The sequence below is a fragment of the Nannospalax galili genome, unplaced genomic scaffold (assembly GCF_000622305.1).
Source record: "Nannospalax galili isolate Female #2095 unplaced genomic scaffold, S.galili_v1.0 scaffold444, whole genome shotgun sequence".
Classification (NCBI taxonomy): domain Eukaryota; kingdom Metazoa; phylum Chordata; class Mammalia; order Rodentia; family Spalacidae; genus Nannospalax; species Nannospalax galili.
The window spans coordinates 1,351,609-1,373,710 of NW_008354022.1; the positions used below are offsets into that span (position 1 = coordinate 1,351,609).

Genomic DNA, 22,102 nt, shown 5'->3' on the forward strand with positions numbered 1-22,102 from the left:
TTGGTATTTGGTGCGGTTATATTATTTTGGTTTTTCATGTTATTATTTTTTCTCTATGATTTTTAACATGTGAATTTCTTTTGTAGTTTGTGATTATTTTGTGAGACTCAAGCCTTCAAGTTTATGTCTAGTTCTTTTTGTGAACTTTATGTGTCTTTGTGATTTACTTTTTGGGCATGAAAAGCTGGTTCTTCTAAGCTTCTGGTTCTCTCTTTTGATTTTATATTGGAGTGGCCAGATTGCTTTTGTCTTCAGGAGTTCCCACAGAGGCCCAAGTCAGGTGAAGATCAGATGATTTCAGGCTTTCTCCTAAGGTCTGGATCCCTCCAGAAACGATTTTGGCCTCAGGAATTTGGGGCTTGGACTGGAGCCCGGCCCAGGAAAGATTCTGGTCTAGGGAAGCTGGTAGTCTTGCCACCCAAAGATGCAAAGGCAGATGGGGGTGGGAACCTGCCCCAAGGGCTCCTGGGGACTGCACTGAGGAGCTGGGTTGGTCTGGATGTAAAGGATCAGGAAGAGGAAAGGTCAGCCCCTGGGTCCAGGAAAGAGGCTGGTGGGCGGTACAGGCTCAGGGAAGTAGAGGGAGGTGAGGGTGGGGCCAGGCCCAGAATGCTCCCTGGCACTGTGGGTTGGAGAGAGGCCTGTGGGTCATGCAGGCCCAGGGAAGCAGAGGCTGTTGTTGCCCTCTTTCTAAGTCTCTGGGGAAGGCACCATGATACAGTGATGTACCTGGATGTGTGGTCATTATCTATTTTTAACAGATGCCTGTAGTCTGGAAATCAGGGCTTTGCCTGTGTACTTAAATTTTCAAGTTTAATCCCCAAGTTTTGACAACTTCCTCAATTATAAAATTCTGCATAAATGAGAAGCAATATTTTACCCCCTTAAATAACTCCTCATGAATATTTATGTGTTCAATTATTTCCCTTAACTTTTTCCTTCATGGCTAATCTAACCAAGTTAGGATGTTTCCTTGCAGAATAAAGTATCAAAATCTTGTGGTCAATTACATACACCTTCCTGGTGGCATAGCTTGGGAATACTTAATTTAGAAAACTCAAGAACACTGGATTGTTTAAGCTTTACCCATGAGTCAAAGCTTCCAACTACATCAAGCTTTTTTTTTTTTCTACTGAATTCAAAAAAGCAAAGCTAGAACAATAGGATGTCTTGATTAGCCTCATTTGAGAGCAAGCCTCCACTGTCTAAGCAGCTAAAAATATCACCAAGGAGAGCACAAGACTGAGGGGGATTTTTATCTTATCTGAAAATTCATCAGTGGGCATGATGGACTAATAGGAACCAAATGCATTTCTTTATCTCAGGCCTGTATAAAAAAAATAGAAAAAAAAAACGTATGTCAGAGACGGTTTTGGTTATCAGGCAACAGACTAACAGTGAAGACTAACCTTGATGGCTAGGATGTGGCTCAGTGGGTAGAGTGCTTGCCTAGTATGCACAAAACCCTGGTTCTACATACAGCCCTGCATAAACCAGGCATGGTGGTAGTGCATGCCTGTAATCCTAGCACAGGGGAAGTACAAGCAGGAGGTTCGGGAGTTCAAGGACATTCTCAACTACATATCAGGTTCAAGGTCACCCTGGACTACAAAAAAGTAATCTCCCCAGCTGTTGAGAAGATGCATTTACAAATCCAGGGAACACAAAATGGAGTTTGTAAACCCAAGGATTGAGAGGAGAAAGCTTAACAAAGACAGTAAGTGACTGAGACTGGCCAGGTGGCTCAGCAGGTAAAAGCGCTTACTGCTCTTACAGAGGACCCAGGTTCAGTTCCCAGTACTCACATAGCAGCAAACAACTGCCTGTAATTCCAGTTCCAGGGTATCCAACACCCTCTTCAGGCCTCCATGGACACTGCATGACATGGGTACATTTACAAACATGCAGGCAAAATACTCATACATGTAGATTAAAAATAAACAAATAAAAAAAATCATTAAAGACCAGGAAGATGTGTAAGCAGGTAAGGAATGCTACCAGCCTGATAGTATGAGTTTCATCCCAGAACCTACATGGAGAAAGCACCTGACTCTGGAGGTGCCCTCTAACCTCAACACGCCTTTAGTCCCAGCACTCGGGAGGCAGAGGCAGGGGGATCATTGTGAGTTCAAGGCCAGCCTGGTCTACATAGTGAGTTCAGGTCAGCTGGGACTACAGGGGGACCCTGTCTCAAAAAAAAAAAAAAAAAAAAAAAGAAAGAAAAAGATTTTTTGTTGAGCCACATTCAACATGCTACAGAAAGGCCACAAGTTGGACATACCTGTGTAGAAGAGTACCCATAGGCTTGACATCAGTACATGTACGGGTGAAAAAATACACCAGTGAACTAAATAGCCTCTGGGAAGAAGCAGGAATGACATCCCAACTCACTAGGGTGGAGAATTCTTTGTATTTCCACCAGACCAAAGGAAAAATACTTTTACTATATCAGGCAGTTGGCAGAGTATTCAGTTAGAGGTGAAAATTATCTTTAGACAGAGCTCTTCTGGTCTTACTAAGAAAGCACAGGAAAAAAGCATCAAAGAAGTATTTATAAGTTACAACCCTGAATAGAACAAAGAATACCTACAGAAATAAAAATAGGTAGCACCTTCAAGAAATAATTCATACTGCTTGGTATTAAAAAAAAAATATTGCCAGGTATGCCAGTTGATTTTTGTCAACTTGACACAAATAAGAGTCACCTGGGAAGAGAGACCCTAAATTGAGGAATTTTGTCCATAGGACTGGCTTGTGGTCATGTCCCTGTTTGTGGGGCATTTTCTTAATCACTAATTTATGCAGGAGGTCTCAGCCCACTGTGGGCAGTGCTGTCTGTCCCCAGGCAGGTGGGCCTGGGCTGTATAAGAAAGGTAGCAAGCAAGCCAGTATTGTTCCTCAGTGGTCTCTGCTTCCGTTCCTGCCCTTCTTCCCTCAATGTTAAATCGTGACCTGGGAGTTGCAAGTTGAAATAAACCCTTAATGTTCTCCAAGTGACTTTTTGGTCATGATGTTACTAGAGCAACAGAAACCAAACTAGGACACCAGGCACACAAATAAATATAAAAACATGACCCATCATGAAGGGAAAAAAAGGACCACACAATGCAATTAGCAGACAGTGCATTAAAAAACTGTTATGTATATTCAAGAAAGCAAACACAGTGACTGCTGGGCATGGTGCGGCATGCCTTTAATCCCAGCCCTTAGGAGGCAGAGGCAGGTGGCTCTCTGTGAGTTCAAAGCCAGCCTGGTCTACACAGTGAGTTCAGGACAGCTGGAGCTACAGGGAGACCCTGTCTCAAAAAGACCAAAAAAAAAAAAGCAAGCAAACACAAAATAAGTACAAGAAATAGCATAGAGGATACGTTGAAAACCAGAAGTCAAAACCAGTAATGGTTAAAATTCCAGAGTGCTATGGATTGAACTCTAAATTTCATGAATATGCTAGGCAAGTGCTCCACCATATGACTAGCTTTTATAAACTGATTTTGAGACAAGGTCTTACAAAATTCCTCAGGCTGATCGTGAATTTTCAATCATCTTGCCTCACCTTGCACGGCAGATAGAATTGCAGGTATCTTGCTAATTTTCCCAGATTGACCTTGAACTTGCAATTCTCCCGGCTCAGATTCTGGGGAAGCTGGATTACACACACGTGCCACTCCACCTGGTCAGTAGTCTTCACTCACTGCCTCTTCCTCTAATGTCATTAATTACTAACTAATGTTGAAGCAAAAATTAATGCCATCTTTAGCCTTTGAAGTGTTGCCATGGTATCAAAAGGAATCCTGCTGTTAGGCTGACTTGTAAATTATGTTTTATTGAGACAGAGTCTATGTGGCTCAGACTAGCCTCAAATAGGCAATCCTCCTGCCTCAAGCTCCCCAGTGCTGGGATTATAGGTGAGTACCCCATGTCTATGACACCTTCACAGTGCATCCACTTTATGCTATGTGTCACAAAGCCCATCTTTGCTGTGACTGCATACATTGCTTTGTATGTACACCACACATTTTCTCTGTTCATTCTTCTGTTGATGAGCATGTAGGTTGTTTTCCCTTTTGGCTGCTGTATGAACAGTGTTTTGGAATGTTGCACAAGCTCGTGTTTTTTATTATCTTGGATGTATATGGAAACATGAAGCTCCTAGGTCACAGGGCAACTGCACATTCAACTTTCCGAGAAACTACCAAGCTGTTTTCTTCAGGAGCTACATCATTTTATATTCCTGCCAGTACTATATGGGTGCTGCAACTCCTCCATGCAACAGACATTTGTTGTTTTTGCTTTTATCATAAAAATCCTACTAGGTATAAAGTGGTTCTCATTTCAGCTTTTTAAATATTTTTTTATATTTTATTTTTTTAATTTTTTATGAATCTTTTACCTGTGTCATGCACCACCCTCAGAGGCCAGAAGAGGGTGTCCAATCCCTTGGAACTGGAGTTACAGACAGTTGTTAGCTGCCATGTGAGTACTGGGAACTGAACCTGGGTCCTCTGTAAGAGCAGTCAGTGCTCTTAACTGCTGAGCAATCTCTCTAGCCACAAAGATTTTATTTTAATTTTTAATTATGTGTGTGTTCGCGGGGGCGGTAAGCACATATGCATGCACTACTTTGGAGGCCAGAAGATGCTGGAATCCCCTGGAGCTAGAGTTAGAAGCTGGTTGTGAGCTACCCAAAGTGGGTGCTGGAAACTAAGCTTGGGTACTCTGCAAGAGCACCAGATGCTCTTAACTACTGAGCAGCTCCTCATTTCAGTCTCCTCATTTCAGTTTTGATTTGTATCTCTAGTGACTAAGAACTAGTCTCTTCTCATGTATTTAGCAGCCCTTTTGAAGTCTCCTCTGCATAAACACCTGTTTAAGTTCCTTGCATATTTTAAAAATACTTTCCTTTTATTATTGAACTATGATTCTTTACAGTGACTAATAAATGCTTATCAGTTCTGATTTTTCACTTAAAAATATTTTTATTCATGTGTGTATTTACCTGCATGAGCTTTTATGTGCTACCTGCATGCATGTGGCTGAGGAGGCCAGAAGAGGGCTTCAGATCCCCTAGAACTGGAGTTAAATGCAGTTGTATACTGCCCCATGTAGGTGCTGGGTACTGAACTCAAGCCCACAGCAAGAGCAGTATGCTCTTAATGGACAAGCCATCCCTGCAGCCCCCTGTCACTTCCCTTTCCTGATCATTCCCTTTCAGGTACAAAACTCCAATTCATCTATTTCCCTCTCACTCCTCTTGTTTGTTGTGTTCTTAGCAACCAACAGGGGTTTCAGGAAACCTAGTTCATGAAGATTTCTCTACCTGTTTTCCTCTACGTGTTCCATGGTTTTAGCTCCTATGTTTGGATTACTGATCCACTTTCAGTTCACTTTTGGCCATGGCACGAAAAGGTTGGGACTCATTTCTATGAAACCATGTAAGTTCAGAGGTGAGACTTGTCCACCCCCAGCTTACACACACACACACACACACACACACACACACACACACACACACACTACTTCTAATCACTGACAGTTCTCTAAACGGACACAGCTTCCATTCGCTACGCCAGGTGGAAATCTGACTAAGTAACCCTGGAATAACTGTCAGAGTCAGTAAGATCTCACACTAAAGACAGAACAAGTGGGATGTGTGGGTCCATGATAGCTTATAATCCCAGTACTTGGAAGACTGAGGCAGTACTATCAGGAGTTCAAGGTCATCATAAAAAGTTTGAGGCTAGTCTGGGCTACATGAGACTGTCTCAGAAAACAAAAACAAAACACATAACAAAATCTCAGAAGAGATATGTAAGCATTAATTATTAGAAATTTAGGTCAGCAAAGTACTTATTGTTTTATGTTTATATACTTCTATCACAAAACTAATGAAACCCATGGGGGAAAAAACAAGCATTCTCACAAAAATACATTCATAGTAGAACTCTTGGTTTAATAATATATTAAGGGATACTGTAACAATATTTTTGCTTATTCTGATCAAGTTATGTAAGAATTCAAAGTTCAACATAACAAACCATACAAACTTGGAAGAGTAGGAAACAAGCTGTGTCTTGGGCTGTCTACTGTGGTTGATGGAGTCATAGATATAAATAGCAATATCATAAACAATGGAACATGATAATGCAGGATTAGCATGTGGAATGGGTCAGGGCAATACAGTCTTATCACATGGAATATGTTAAGATATGTCATATAACCATATGGAATACACCCAAGTAATACAGGGTTGGCATGTAGTGTGGACCAGGGTAATATGGCAATATCAAATGGAATATGTGAGGGTGATGCAGTATCAAATGGAAAGAGCTAGTGTAATGCCATATGGAATGGGCGAGAGTGATGCTGGCTTAACATATGGAATGTATGTTAAGAATAATGTAGTATTATCATATGGAATGAGGAAGATGGGATTGTCACAAAGAATGTGTTAAGGTTATATATTATTACTGCACGGAATGTGTCAGGGTGGTATAGTTTATCAGATGGAGTGAATCTAGGAATATAGTATTATCACATAGACTGGGTATGATAATGTATTATATAAAATATATTGGGATAATGCAGTAGTGTTAGATGGAATGAGTCACAACAATGTAGTATTATCATGTAGAATGGATCAAAGTAATGCAGTATTACCACATGAAATGGGTCAGACCACATGAGGGGTAAGGGTGATATAGTATTATCAGAGGGAATAAGTCAGGGTAACATTATCATATCAAATGGGTCAGAGTGATGAGTATTGTAACATAGAATGGGTCTTGGTGAGGTAGTATTATTAGAGGGAATGAGTCAAGTAATGTAGTATTATCATGTGGAATGGGTCTAGATAATGTATCATACTCAATTGGCCAGAGTAATATAGAATTATCACATGGAATATGTCAGTATAATGAAGTTTCCCCTATGAAATGGCTTTGGATGATTAATTTTATCAGATGAAATAGTTATACTAATGTGGTATTATTACATAGAATGTGTCAAGTTAATATAGTTTATCATTTGGAATGGGATGGGGTGTTATCATATGGATTGGTTTAGGGTACTGTAGTATCAGTTTTTTTTTTTAATCACATGGAATGAGTTAATGTAGTATTATCACATGTAATGGGCCAGGTTTATATACTTTACTATATGAAAGGGGTCTGGTGATATAGTTCATCAAATGGAATGAGACAAGATGATATAGTATGATCACATGGAATGCATCAGAGTAAGGCAGTATTGTCACATGGAATGTGTCAATGTGATATAGTACATCATATGGAAAGGGGTGGGGTACTCATTATCATATGGAATGGGTCAGGGTAATGTGGTATTAACAAATGGAGTCAGGGAGATGTTCTATTACAAAATGGGTCCAAGTAATGTGGGATTATCACATAAAATGTGTCAGGGTAATATAGTTTATCACATGCAATGAGTCTGGGTGATGTGTTACTGTCACATAGAATGGGGATGGGTAATATATAATAGGTCAGGATAATGTATTATTACCATATGCAATGGGTCAGGGTGATGTAGAATTATCACATGGACTGTATCAGTATGGAGTAGTTTACTACATGCAGTGAGTCAGGGTGATGAAGTTTATCAGATGGAATGTGAGTAATGCAGTATTACCACCTGGAATGGGTCAGGGTAATGCAGTATTATTGCAGGGGGATGTGGTTAATCAGATGGAACAAGTCAAGGTGGTGCAGCATTGTCACATGAAATGGTGAGCGGCAATGTGCTCATATGTAATGGACCATATGTCATGGGTCAGAGTAATGCATTATCAGATGCAATGGGTCAGAGTAATGTAGTATTATCCCATGGGTCAGCGTGATAGAGGATATTCATATAGAATGGATCAGAGTAATATATATTACTATATGGAATGGGCCAGTGTGATGTGGTATTATCACATGAGAGGGGTGAGAGTAATGCAGTATTATCACATGGAATGGGTGAGTGTAATGTAATAGTATCATCTGGGATGGCACAGTGCTGAAGAAATTTGCAATCTTTTATCTGAAGGGACAATTCTTAGCAGAAACAGTTCCAAGTACATACTCTTAACATACTTGTGATTAAGAATTATATATATCCATCACTCCATGTTTATTACACTGAAAACTAAAAGTATAATTTCTCTTTTTCCATGATGAAAAATCACTAATAATTAACATATCTTTTACACTGTAATGAAGATTATTGCTTTGGAGAGCAGAAGGACAGGAAGACTGGAGCAAAAGAACTGTTTCTACATATAATATCGATCCTATCTCTGCTATTTCTTATGGCTGGAGACTGTAAACTGATCTGTCCATCTGTCTGTCTGTCTCTCTCCTTCCCTCATCCCTCATCCCTCATCCTGCACTTACGCTGCTAATGTTACCTTCTTGACATCATTAATAAATATTTCTTTCCACTGAGGCTATTTCCAAGTCAACTTCCAAGCATTACTCACTAGGGCAAAGATGATCAGCAAGGGTGATCATACAAGTGCAAGAAGCAAGCAAGAGTCTACAGTGGCCTGCTGTGCTGGTGCAGCCAATAAAACACAGCGAGGTGGATCAGGGGAGTCTAGAGCAGGTAGATAGTTCTCAGGAGCAGAAAAGTCTCAAGTCCTGAGTACAGCCAAGAGAGAGACTTGTCTCCTGTAACAAGACTGACACCTAGTCAGAGAATCTGGCAGGAGAGCCCTGGCACTGAGACAGTGGTAGGCAGGGAATCACACTCAGCTGGACGACTGTCATAAATATTTCTTGCATTCTATTTAAATCCTACCTTCATGTTAGGATCCTGAAGACAGACTTGAGGGGGTCCCTGTATCTCTGAGCCTCTACCCAATGTTGTCACATTGAATAATTCTCCTTTTTGTGGCTTTTCACTATTAATTTGGCACATTTAATTTGCTTATTGAGGATAGGTGGCCTAACCTGGCTGACTGGGTACAAGCTGTGACCCCTGAGTCTGAAATTTACAGCTTGCCTGTCCTGTGGTTTTTCTCACTCTAAATGTCCTTGAGTGTCCTTTCCACTCTATTTCTAAATCCTTTTATTAACAAGACTATAGAACCTCAAAACATGTAGAAAGTGTGTGTATGGGGGTGGGGGACAGGTTTGCAGGTGCACAGGAGGCAGGAGGTAGGTCAAGAGGAGGGGAGGGGCATGGTTTGTTCTTATAAGTTTTCCCACATAGAAACCTGCCAGGAAATTGATTACTGATTCTTTCTCTTGATAAGTGAGTGGCTGGGTAGGTATCCCTTTCAAAAAAGCATAACAAAAAAAGAACTATAGAAATGGACTGTTACTGATTTGCAAGGTGAAGAAATTATTAAGAGCCTATAGCAAAGTGATGCCATCTCTTGGGTATAAAATCTCTGCCTGCTGCTTTGATTCCACTAGGAAGTATTACATAATTAAAGTATTTCTAGCTCTCTTTGCAATCTCTTCTTTTTTCAACATTTATTTATTTAGTGTATTTGTGAGCATGTCACAGCTCATCTATGTGAATGGCAGAGAACAATTTGGGAAAGAGAGTTCTTTCCTTCTACAATGTGGGTCCCAGGAATCAAACTCAAGTCTTCAGACTTGGCAGAAAGTACCCTTACCATTGACCCATTTTGATGGGCCATTTCTTGTTTGTTAGGCAAAAATTATTCCCAACTGCACTATAATTTTTTTTTGCATGTGTGTATGTGCATTCTCATGTATCTGACAGTGCACAGCCAGAGGCTGACATTGGGTGTCTTCCTCGATCACTCTACTTATGTGCTTGTTTATCTATCATCTATCTATCTATCTATCTATCTATCTATCTATCTATCTATCTATCTATCTATCTATCTATCTATCTATCTATCTTGGGTTTTTAAGACCTAGAACTCACTATGTAGAACAGGCTGGCCTCGATCTCCAGGAGATTCACCTGACTGACTGACAAATGCTAGGATTTAAGGCATGCACCACAACACCCAGCTACTGTTTTGATTGAGCAAGGTTTCCTCTTGAACCCAGGGCTATCTGTTCTGCATTGTCTAGCAAGTCAGCTGGCTCTAGGGATTCCCCATGTCTACCTCCCACTTAATGGGACTGTGGATGGGACACCAAGCCCAATCGGCTTTTACTTGGATTCTGGGGATCCTAACTGTGGTCTTGGAGTCACACAGGAAGCACTTTACCCACTGAGTCACCTTTATAGCACTGTAATTTTTTTTAAATACATTTTAAGTCAGCCTACATTTTGGCAAGGCACAGTAACTGAAAGACACAAACACATATACCAGGAAAGTCAGTGAACTGAAGGAAGGGCAGTTAATATGAGACCTGCACTGAGACTGTATGGTACTGCAGAGTTGCCTCGTGCCCTTTAAACTTACGTCGCTGAGCCTCTCTCTCGAGCTGCTCCGGTGGAAGCCCTTCGATTCTCCACTGGCACTTTCACTGGCGCTGTCCCTGCAGCTGTTCTGTCCCGGCTTCAGCTGAAGGAAACAGAGAGCCAAATGGGAAAAAGTCAGTTATCCTCATACGCATTTCTTGGCTCATGATTTTGAGCATTGTCATTATAAATTCTGATCTTTAACAATCTAGTCTTTTTTTAAAAAAAATTAATTTATGTGTGTGTCTATGTGAACATGAGTGCAGATATCCACAGAGGCCAGAAGAGGATGTTGAATCCCCTGGAAGAGGATTTACAGGTAGTTGTGAGCACCCTGCTGAGAATGGTCCTCTTCAAGAGCAGCAAGTGCTCTTAACTGCTCACTGCTCAGCCATCTCTTCACCCCATCTATTCCCCACCTCCAACCTTTTTTTTTGTCTTTTTGAAGCAGGGTCTCCCTGTAGCCCCAGCTGTCCTGGAACTCACTATGTAGACCAGGAAGGCCTTGAACTCACAGAGATCCGCCTGCCTCTGCCTCCCAAGTGCTGGAACTACAGGCATGTGCCACCACGCCCGGCTCCATCCTTTTTCTGAGACAGGGTCTCTCTGTAGCCCCAGGTGGCTTAGAACTCACTATGTAGACCAAGCTGGCCTCAATCTCACAGTCACCTGCCTCTGCCTTCCAAGTGCTGAGATTAAAGGCAAGCATCATCACCACACCTTGTCTTTTTGGTTTGGTTGTTTTTTGTTTTATACCAGGTTCTCATATAACACAGGATGGCTTAAAACTTATTATGCAGCCAAAAATGACTTGGATTTCTAATTCTCCAGCATCCATCTCACTCCTTTAACATCCTAAATAGTTTCCTTTTTAGACAGAGTCTCATATAGGCCAGGATGACTTAAAATTCATTATGTAACCAAGAATGACTTTGAACTTCTGATCCTCCTGCCTCCTTCTCCTAAGTTCTAAGATTAGAGGTGTGAACCATCATACCTGGTTTATGTGGTGCTGAGGACTGAACCTGGAGCCTTATGCATGCTAGGAAAACACTCTACCAGCTGAGCTACAATTCCCAGGCCCGTAGTATGTCTGACCAAACCAAACTTCAGACCTCACTCAGCTCTCTGCAAATCCCAAAATGGATCATTCCTATTTTCAACCTCTTTACAAAGCTGTTTTTATTGCTTTCTTTTAAACCCCCTTTCTCCAAGAAGTCTTCTCTAATAGAGCTCAGAAAGTGTGCTAATTTTACTTTCTAGCCTCTTGAGCCCTTTAAGTACCGAGTTTTCCCTTCCACTAATGTGAAATTCACTAATTCTAAGCTTATTCAGATGCAAGCTGCATATACCTATTCTTCTTACTGTGGAATAAAGGTCAGAATATTGTCTTTTCAAAGTGGTAACCTTTTAACTCTTTGTAAAGGGGATCTTACAGGAGGGACTAGGGATGAAGCCCCGTTGGAAGACTGTACCATTACTCACACCTTATTATGCTTTTTTAGAATTGCACGTGTGTGTGTGTGTGTGTGTGTGTGTGTGTGCGTGTGTGTGTATGCTCACATGTGCAATTTTGCCGGTGTGAGAGTCAGAGGACAACTTGGAGTCAGTTCTCTCCTTCCACCACATGAGTACCAGGGATTGAACTCATATCACTAGACTTGGCAGCAAGCACCCTTACCTGCTCAGCCATCTCACCAGCCCCTTGTTATGCTTTTAATGTGAGATCTCATTGACTAAGATAATACAACAGTCATACTGACAATCAAACCTGCATGTAGAGTAGGTGCTTTGATTCATAAGCAATATTAGAACTCTTTATTTTTATTTTATGTGTATAAGTATTTTGCCTACATGTATATAAGTACACTCATGTAGTGCAATGCCCAAGGAAGTTAGAAGAGGACATTGGAAGAAGACATTGGATCCCCTGGAACTGAGTTACAGATTATTGTTAGCCACCATGTGGGTGCTGGGAACCAAACCAGCATCCTCTACAAGAGCAGCCAATGTTCTTCACTACTGAGTCATCTGTCCAATCCCAGTATCAAACTCTTATTCCTGGCTGGTAATAAAGTAGCTCAGGTATAGAGTACTCCCACAAAGCCCTGTTTGAACCTCAGCATCTCCTAAACCTAGCATGGTGGTACATGCCTCTTATCCCAGCACTTGGATAGTAAAGGCAGGAGGATTAGGAGTTCAAGGTCATCCTTGGCTACATAGTGAGTTCAAGGCCAGCCAGCCTGGGATACCTGAGGTCCTGTCTCAAAAACAAAACAAGACCTCTTATTTCAAAGGTTCTGTAATGGTGGACAGATAGATTCACCTTCAAAGCATAGATGAAGAAACAGAGGACTCACTGTGCTCAGAGATGGGGAAAATGTCAACAAGAATCAAGCCCCAAGGCTATGTTGTAGTTTGCTCTCTGTTTTAATGCTCATTACCCCTTTAGAGGTTCACAGAGACCACACTTGTCATGACTTTGCAGTATATTACTATTCTGAGTATCTTTAGTAGATCTGAGGTGATAGCTGATGTTATCAGACATTTATAAAAACCCATACACACCTAGCTAGTAATAAAGGATATAAGAATATCAAGGTTTAGAACCAGATGACTCAGTGTATAAGGGAGCTTGCTGCCAAGTCCAATGATCTGACTTCGGTTCCCAGAACAGACATGGTTGAAGTAGAAAAGCAAGTTCTGGAAGTGTGAGCTCCATATACACAAATAAATAAATGTAATAAAATTTGTAAAAGATTATCAAGATTTGTTCCTAAAAACATAAACAGCTTAACAAAACCTAGACACGTCACTTAGGCCATTTTATGTGATTATTCATGAAAGGAAAATGATGATTTTTTTTTTAACAAGGCCCACAACAGACTTCAGAGGGCCTGATGTCAGTTATCTGACCCACTGTTGATATGCACTGACAGCAGAACTTAGGGAGGAGGGTGAGGAGTTCCCAGTGCCCTGCCAGCAAACATACTTAAGTGAATTCTCTTTGGAGAGCCTTATATAAAATCCAGCCCCGCACTACCCCTTTTTCCTCCAAAGCTGGGCTCAAGTTAAAAGGAAACTTCGGATTTTAAGCTGTCAGCCAGCTCAATATTTCAAAGACACGGCCTGACTCTCTTAAGCACTAAAGCTAAACCACAAGATTTCAGGCAAGACGTGCTCATTCCTAATCCCACGAATATATTTTCCAACTGGCATTTTCAGACACATCCAATGAATCATGGCGGGGGGTGTAGCATAAACTAGTTGATAAGTTGTATTCCTTCACCTGCAATTCCCAGCTATTACCTACAAGTAAGAGATACAGCAAAGGCCAGGTACCAGCTTAAGCATTTAAAGACCTGAGAAAAATCAATCTGCTTACATTGATTCATCCCAGTATCCATGGTGGCTGGAGTAAGAAAGCTTTCCTGTAACACTCCCACTGAGACATTTGACTAGCTAGGTTTATGTAATTCACAACTGTGTTTACTTTAAAATTTCTGTAACCCATTCTCTAATTTCAGTGGAGGCAAGGAATTAGACCAAAAGAAACAAAATGAAAGACAGGGAATGTGTGGGGAATGAGTGACAGTAAAAAAGTATCTTTTATAAAATATAAGTGGAGCTGAGTGTGGTGGTACATGCCTTTAATCCCAGCACTTGGGAGAGGCAGGTGGATCTATGTGAGATTAAGGCCAACCTGCTCTACACTGTGAGTTCCATACCAACTGGGGTTACAGGGAGACCCTGTCTCAAAAAAATAAATATATATGTATACGTATGTATATATGTGGGGGGGGGTATATGTGTGTGACACCAAGTTTGTTTTGCCTTGGATTACACTATGGACAATATATTTTCTGAACTCTGGATTTTAATAGAGTACCAACTGTTATGAATGGTGGGGATGGTTAATCTTGATTGTCAACTTGATGGGATTTAGAATCGCCTAAGAGACCAACTTCTGGGCACGTTTGTGAGGGAGTGTCTATACCGGATGAATGAAAAAGAACACGAAGAAGCCTGGTGTGAGGGTGCCGTGGGTGAAGTGGTTTCCAGGCAAGCATGAGGATCTGAAAGCAGATCTCCAGCACCCATCTAAAAAGGCACTTGCAGTTGAGTGCACTGTAATCCCAGTGCTGAGAAGGCAGACATAAGAAGATCACTAGGGTTTGCTGGTCAGCCATCAAGTTCCAGGTTGAGTGAGAGAATGAGAAGGAAGAGAAGAAAAAAAAAAAAAGGAAAACTCTGGACACTGTTAATGGTTCCTACACAAACACTGAAAGTGACCTGCGCATTGTGATAGTGTCTTGGAAAATGAAAACTATCAAAGAGCCTCTGTTTGCCCAACACATTCATGCATAAAGCTGTTCACTGGACTTTCCAGGCAAGCGTGAGGATCTGCTTTCAGTGAACACATAAAGCAGTTCACTGGACTTCAGAGTACTGAAAAAGATGCAGGTAAATAAAATAAAGGCAGGAAAAAAAGGCAAGATAGATCTCACTGCATAATTTCAAACATAAACAAGAAGCAATTAGGCTATTGAGAGTGATATGACTGATTGTGGCACCTGACAACAGACACCTTCAGCCACGCACAGCCCTTCATAACCTACTCCTTATCAAGAGAATCATAACTCTGACTCAGTCAAGAGGCTATTGCCATAGCATTTCTTCATAACAGTATCAGGAAAGGAAGAGAAAGCACGTGTGCACAGCAGTGAGTCACACATAACCAAATCCAGATCTACAATGGAACGCTATTCCTAGATTGAATTATGATAATAAAAGACAGAAATGAAGACATTTCAAAGAGACACTGGACCTCTAACCTCCCTATCAGACTATTGAAAGAATGAACCACAAGAAATAGAAATTTCCCCATGAATATTATTGTGGGAGAAGTAAAAGGCCCTAGCCAGATGGGGACCTTGTCTCCTGTACACCTTGTCAGACTACCTTTTAGGGTGACCCAGAAAATAATGGGTCAGTGTTGGGAGGGACCACGCTTGATCAGGACTGTTTAGATATGCACATGTAGGTGTTGGGAACTGTACTCAAGTCCTCTGCAAGAGCACCAAGCACTCTTAGCCAATGATCCTTCTTTCCAGCCATCTTTTCCATTTTAATTGAAAAATTGTAAGTATCTAGAATTTGTTATGATATAAAACGCTTTGGTTGAAAGCTATGAAAAAAACAATATGAATTTTGACAGCAAATTTCTTTCCAAGTTGCTGTAGTTTTGAACCTAGTTCATTTCAGATCAGATAAAAATTAAGAATTTCATCACAGTGAAGGCTGCTCCTCTGTCTAGAATTATTGTAATAAGTTAAATGCTATTGGACACATTGTCAGTGAAAGACTATTTGACAGGAGACTATTATTGCCCTTGTGGAGACAGACTACAATTGGTGCTGCAAGCTTTGGGGTCAACTGTTTGTTAAATATTGCAGGCATGGGGGGCTGTTAAAATGTAGGTTCTAGAAAGATCCCCAGGGATCTTTCTGCTTTCTGTCCACCAAGATTATATAGATTGAAGAACCGACCTTTGGTTTCTAATAGTGGGATTGTATTTATTGGGGTAATTTAAGTTCTAAGCAAGCCTCTGAGGTGATGCTATGGGGTGTAAATATGTCCTCTGTATTAGTTACTTTTCTGTTGCTGTGATAGAAACACTGACCCACAGCAACTTATAGAAGGAAGAATTTATTTGAGTTTACAGTTCCATGGGAATTACAGTCCTTCATGGGGAGGAGGCATGGTGGCCAGAGGTGGCTGGAGCAGGAGCAGTGGAAGCTGAGCTCTTATATCATCACACAGGCACAGGAAGCAAGAGAGCGACTGGAGATCCAGCAAGGCTTAAGAATTCTCTAAGCCCACCCACCCCCAGTGATGTGCTTCCTCCAGGATAACCACACCTCTAAGACCTTCCTAAACAGCGCCACCATGTGGGGACAAAATGTCCAAATACTTGGAGCCTATGGGGGATGTTTTCATTCAAACCACCACATTCCACCCCCTGGCCCCCACAGGCTCATGACCATATAAAAAGCAAAATGCATTTAGTCCAACTTTAAAAGTCCTCATAGTCATTATCAGTCTCAATACTATTCAAAACTCCACAGTCCAAAGTCTTTTCTGAGACTCAGGGAAGTATCTTAACTGTAAGCCCCTATAAAATCAAATCGCCTCTGCATGCTGACCCATAGGAAATACCTCCCAGAAGACTTTATCACAATGATGCTGGTCTCTTGTTACTTACAGCTGATTTTTTAGCCCCTGATAACCAGCATTAATTGTCCCAGTAACGCAAAGGTTCTGGTCTCAATCACAGCTGATTCTTCAGCCCCAGCCAACCAGAACCCACAGATTCTCAATTCCAAATATCACACAAACAGCCCTGATAGTCTCCGCTTCCCTCTGAAGCTTCACGAGCCAGGCCTCCATTGTCCACAATTCTTTCAACAAAACTGTTCCAAGCTCCACAGCAACAAACTCTAAGCATGCAATGGCTTTTCCAGTCCAAAGTTCCAAATGCTTCCACAATCCTCCAACATCAGGTCTGTCACAGCAGTACCCCACTCTCAGTACCAATTTCTGTTCTGGTTTGATTCTCCATTACTGTGACAAAACACTCTGACCACTGCCAACAAGGGGAGGAAGGGGTTTATTTGGCTTACATGTCACGTGTCACAGTTCATCAGGAAGCCCAAGGTAGGAACTCAGGACAGGAACATGGAAGCAGGAACTGGAGCACAGGCCATGGAGGAACACTGCTTACTGGCTTGCTCCCCCGGCCCCTGCTCAGCCTGCTTTCTTATGCAACACAGGCCCACCTGCACAGGGGGCTCCCACATCACACAACAATCAAGAAGATGTCCCACAGACATGGCCACAGGCCAGTTCAATGGAAGCAATTCCCCAACTGAGGCTCCCTCTACCCAGGTGTGTCAAGTTGACATTAAAGCTATCCAGAACATCCTCCAAACTTCAAATGCTGGGAATGTAGTTTGAATGAAAAATGTCCCCCACAGGTCAAGTGTTTGGACACTTCATCACCAGCAAATGGCGCTGCTTCAGGAAGTTACAGAACCTTTAGGAGGTACAGCCTTGCTGGAAGAAGTGAGTCACTGGAGGCAAGTTTTGAGGGTTTATTGCCTCTCCTCACTTTCTGTTCTCTCTCTGCTTCCTGTGTGAAGATGAAATGTGATCCTTCTGTTTCCTGCTCCTGCTGCTATGCCTTCCCCACCAATGTAGACTCTATCTTTCTGGAACCATAAGCCAAAATAAATCCTTTTCTAAGTTACTTTTGGTCATGGTATCTTATCATAGCAACAGAAAAGTTACTTATACAGATAATTAGGTACCAAGGCCTCTTCATAAATGTATTAAGCTCACCACATCCCAGTTAAAGGGGTTGCTGCTTTGCATGAGTGTATGAGTGTATTTCAAGGTTGACCCCTCTGGCCCTCTCTCCACCTGGTTAGCCCATATCCACATCACACAAGTTACAAACATGGTCCAAGGGCCCTCACTTGACTGGTGCTGTGCTCTGACACTTCCCAGCCTGCAGAACCATGAGCCAAGTAAACACCCACTGCTTAACATTCCTTCAGTCTGTGGAATTCTTTTACAGTAGAAGAAAATGGATTGTGACTGGGAAGTAATAACCTATTCTGACAGTACCCTAATAAGTAGAAATCAATATACCATTGTCTCTGGGGAGACACCCCAGAGATCCTAAAATGCAAAGGAAAGACCAGATAAGGACACAATGAGAAGGCAGCCACCTCACAAGATGAACAGAGAGGCCAGGAGACAACAAACTGACCCAAACATCTTGGACTTTTTCTTTCTTTCTGGTCTTTTTTCAGTCCTAGGGGTGGAGCACACATAGGGTCTCATACAGACTAGCTAAATTCTATTGAGTCTCAATTTTGGACTTCTAGTCTCTAGAAAAAAGGAAAAAAAAAAAAAAAACTCTTTTAAGCTGTTGACTGTGTTTTTGTTACAGCAACCCTAGCAAACTAATGAATAAAATCCTTCTCTTTAGGATTCAAAGAGCCTGGCTGTCTTTCTTCTCACCTTGGAGGACAAGACAATAAAGGAAAACAAAGAAGCCTAGTTACTGGGACTTTTCACTGCCTTTACAAGGGACTCCAGAATATGTATTCTGTGTTACCAATTCTCTCATCTCCCATTTGATCCATGTCAATGAGGCTTTTGTGCCTGGGTGTCTTAAGACTGTTCCTGTCAAGTTCAGCAATAGCATGTCAAAGGCATTTGCAAGAGAGCAGAGCAAGGGGCTCAAACACTCTGTCTAAACAAGTAAAAGTAAAATCAAGACAATATTATGATAAATAAAATATGTCCTTGTTTCCTACATTGCTTAAATGAATATTCACAAGGACACTAGAGGCCTGAATTTTTCCTTGCTCTAAGGTTTGTTGTTGTTTGGTCAGTTCGTGTTTTAATTTTGAGAGAGGGTCTCACGTAGCACAGACTGCTGTCAACTTGCTATGTAGCGGTCATTCACCTTGAACTTCTGTGTATCCTGCCTATACTGCCTGAGTTTTGAGATTACAGGCATGCACCACCACACCTGGTTTATCAGTGCTGTGGATAGAACCCAGGGTTTTGTGCATGGTAGGCAAACATTCTTACCAACTGAACTGAGTCTCCAGCCCTGCTCAAGTTCTAGAAGGAATGCAGCAGTGTAGATGAGCAGACCATGGCTTGGTGACTTTTCTGCCCTCCTGAAGAACCCTCACCTACATGCATTTCCAGCCAACCCATCTCACACGCCATATACTGCCTGTGTTTCCCACCAGGGTCAAAGCATATGTATCCTTCATTCTCACTGGATGGGCTAAACGCCTAGCTCTGATCCTCGATTGAGAATTATCAGGTTAGAGATTTGAGGGTGACAAAAGGCTAGTTTCTGAGATGTGTCAATAACTGAGTGTTGGGTACCATGAAAAGTGGTCTGTGTACTGGTCAAGCCCCAGGCTCATGCTCCTACAAACTCAGATTCTTCCTTCAGAAGGCACAGTGATTGATTTTGCTCTGGAAATGTGTCATTTAAGCTATTTTAGAGAGTCAGGTTCAGTAAAATAAAGGAAAAGTAGTGTATCATTACAGTTAGTTTAAGAAATCATCACTCAGGCATTTGAGATTTTTAAAAGTACCTGTTCAACAAAAGGTCAAAAACCACTAAATGATGTTAATGGCTCTCTAAGTAACATACGTGCTTACTGAAAGATTGCCACTCTTAAATAATTTTGATGAATTGAAGCTTTTAAAAATCCTATTTATTTTACATCCTAACAAGTTTTCTTTTAAAGGAAACTTTTCTTGTTTTGTTAAAAATTAATCTACTTGAAATTTTTCTTCAAGTTTATCTTCCAAAAGTAGAAAGCTTCAAAAAACATGTACTATCAGCTGGTGATGTAGCTCAGGGGTAGAGCTCTTGCCTGCAATGTGTGGGGCTCTCAATTTAATCCTCAGTAACACACAAAAGGGGAGAAAAAAGGGCTGGAGAGATGACAAAGAGGTTGGGAACACTTGCTACTCTTGCAGAAGACCCAGGTTCAGATCCCAACAGCCATATCAGGAGGCTAAACAGCTCTAACTCCAGTTCCCAGGATTTGATGCTTTCTTCTGGTTTCCATGGCTCTGCACATATGTGGTTCACATTCATAAATTCAGACAAAACACTTATATATAAAATAAAATTTTTGATCTTTTATTTTTATATTTTTATTCAAGTTTAATGTATTTCATATACAACATCTTAACCATCTTTATATCCCCTTCCCCATCAGCACCCTCCCAAAGCCCTCCCCACTGGATTTCATGCATTCTGCTACTTATGGCAAGGCCTATGGAGTCAAGTTAGTGTCCCCTGACATCCCTCAGTGCAAGTTCATCCACTGGGGTATGGTCAGCCTATCTAGATTCACTCACTTAAAGGGTAACCTCACTTCCTCACCCAGTAGTAATCAGCTGCCTAATAGTTATTCAGCTAAGATTCGGGCCTGCTGCCCATTTCCACAGTTTTATGCTGTTTTTTTGTTTGTTTGTTTTGTATTGTTTTTTGTTTTTGTTTTTGTTTTTGTCTGCTTGCGTTTGCATGTGTCTTGTGAATATTAAAAGGAGAAAAAGTATGCTTATGGAACTGAGGATGCATCTCAGTTGGTAGAGCACTTGCCTAGCATGCATAAAGCCCTGGGTTCCACTGCATATACCAAATGAGGCATGGTAGCACACTCTTGTAATCCCAGCATTTGGGAGGTGAAGGCAGGAGGATCAGGAGTTGAAGGTTATCTCTGTCTACAAAGCCAGTAAGACCCTGTCTCCCTAAAATAAAAAGTATACTGCTAAATACTAATTGCTTTATATTAATAACAATAACATGGAGAAACTCAATTGATTGCAGAAGTCAACACAACCTCCCGGGCAAATTTTTAAACCAGAAGAGGCTTTGTATCTCCAGAGACAGTACAAGACTTTTTTTTGCTATACTGCAAAGAAACAGTCAATGTGACTTGTGGTACATGCATCCCTCAGGACTGGGATGTGCTCTCAGGAACAAGAACACTACTTAGAATTAACTCGAGTTACAAGGGGTCATTGCAACACCAAGCCAGGATGGTCCTCAAACCCTGTACTGTTATTTATCATTATCTGTATTATAAGCCTGGCATCTGAGGGACTAGCAGCAGAGGCTCAGTTTCAACCAAGTTCACAGCCACATAACAATGCCTCACTGTTTCAGAACCTGTGACGTGAGGAAGTATAAACCATTTTTAAGCTTGGTAACACACACAGAGGCATTAGGAAAACATGATTTAAACTTAGAGGCAAGTAAGACAGAGAGAGTTTATATAAGTGTCTTAGTTTCTTTTCCTGTACCTGGGATAAAAAACTCCCGACTAAAGCAACTGAAGGAAGAAAGGGTTTATTCTGGCTCACTGTTCAAGGGTACAGTCCATCAGGGTGGGGAAATCAAGGCAGCAGGAGCTTGAAGTAGCTGGTCACATAATATCCCCAGTCAGGAAACAGATCAGTGTACATATACTAGTGCTCAGCATGCTTTCTCCATTTTAAACAGTCTAAGACCCCCTTCACAGTCATGGTTCTGCCCACAATTAAGATGCATCTTCCTGAATCAATTAACATAATCAAGATGATCCCCTACAGGAATGTCCAAGGACTCATCTCCCAGGTGATCCTAGATTCTGTCATATTGACAACAATGACCATCACAGATGGAGAAGTATTTCCACATCTATCTAATTTCCCAGCTATCACTCATTCTTGGTCAACATACATAGCATTTCAACAGGATAGAAAAAGATCCAAACATGTAAAATTTCCAAATCTTGGTATGACTTTAGCTGATTTGTATAAATTCATAAACAAAGATTTGAATTTTTCCTATCTCAGAGATGACATGACAAGCATGAGCCCCTTGGAGCCTACCCATAGGGAGGATAGCTCCCTCCACTGTATCGACACAGTAGCAATTAATTCCTCATGGTGATATTAGATGGGGTTTTCATTCTGAGGGCAAGAGCACTACTTTCTTTCTGTTGTGGTGAAACACTGTGACCTAAAGCAGCTTAGGGAAGGAAAAGGTTTATTTTAGTTTAATGGTCACAGTACATCACTGAGGAAAGTCAGGACAGTACTCATGCAATAACCTGAA

At 41.3% G+C, this 22,102-nt stretch overlaps 1 protein-coding gene across 1 annotated transcript in view; it reads right to left on the reverse strand.

The window, feature by feature from the left end:
* Auts2 (activator of transcription and developmental regulator AUTS2) overlaps positions 1-22,102 on the reverse strand; it is a 1,247,925-nt gene that overhangs the window by 678,480 nt on the left and 547,343 nt on the right. The window contains exon 3 of the mRNA XM_008851110.2: positions 10,391-10,492. Within this exon, the coding sequence (XP_008849332.1) occupies positions 10,391-10,492 (102 nt within the window). The remainder of the gene's footprint in view (positions 1-10,390; positions 10,493-22,102) is intronic.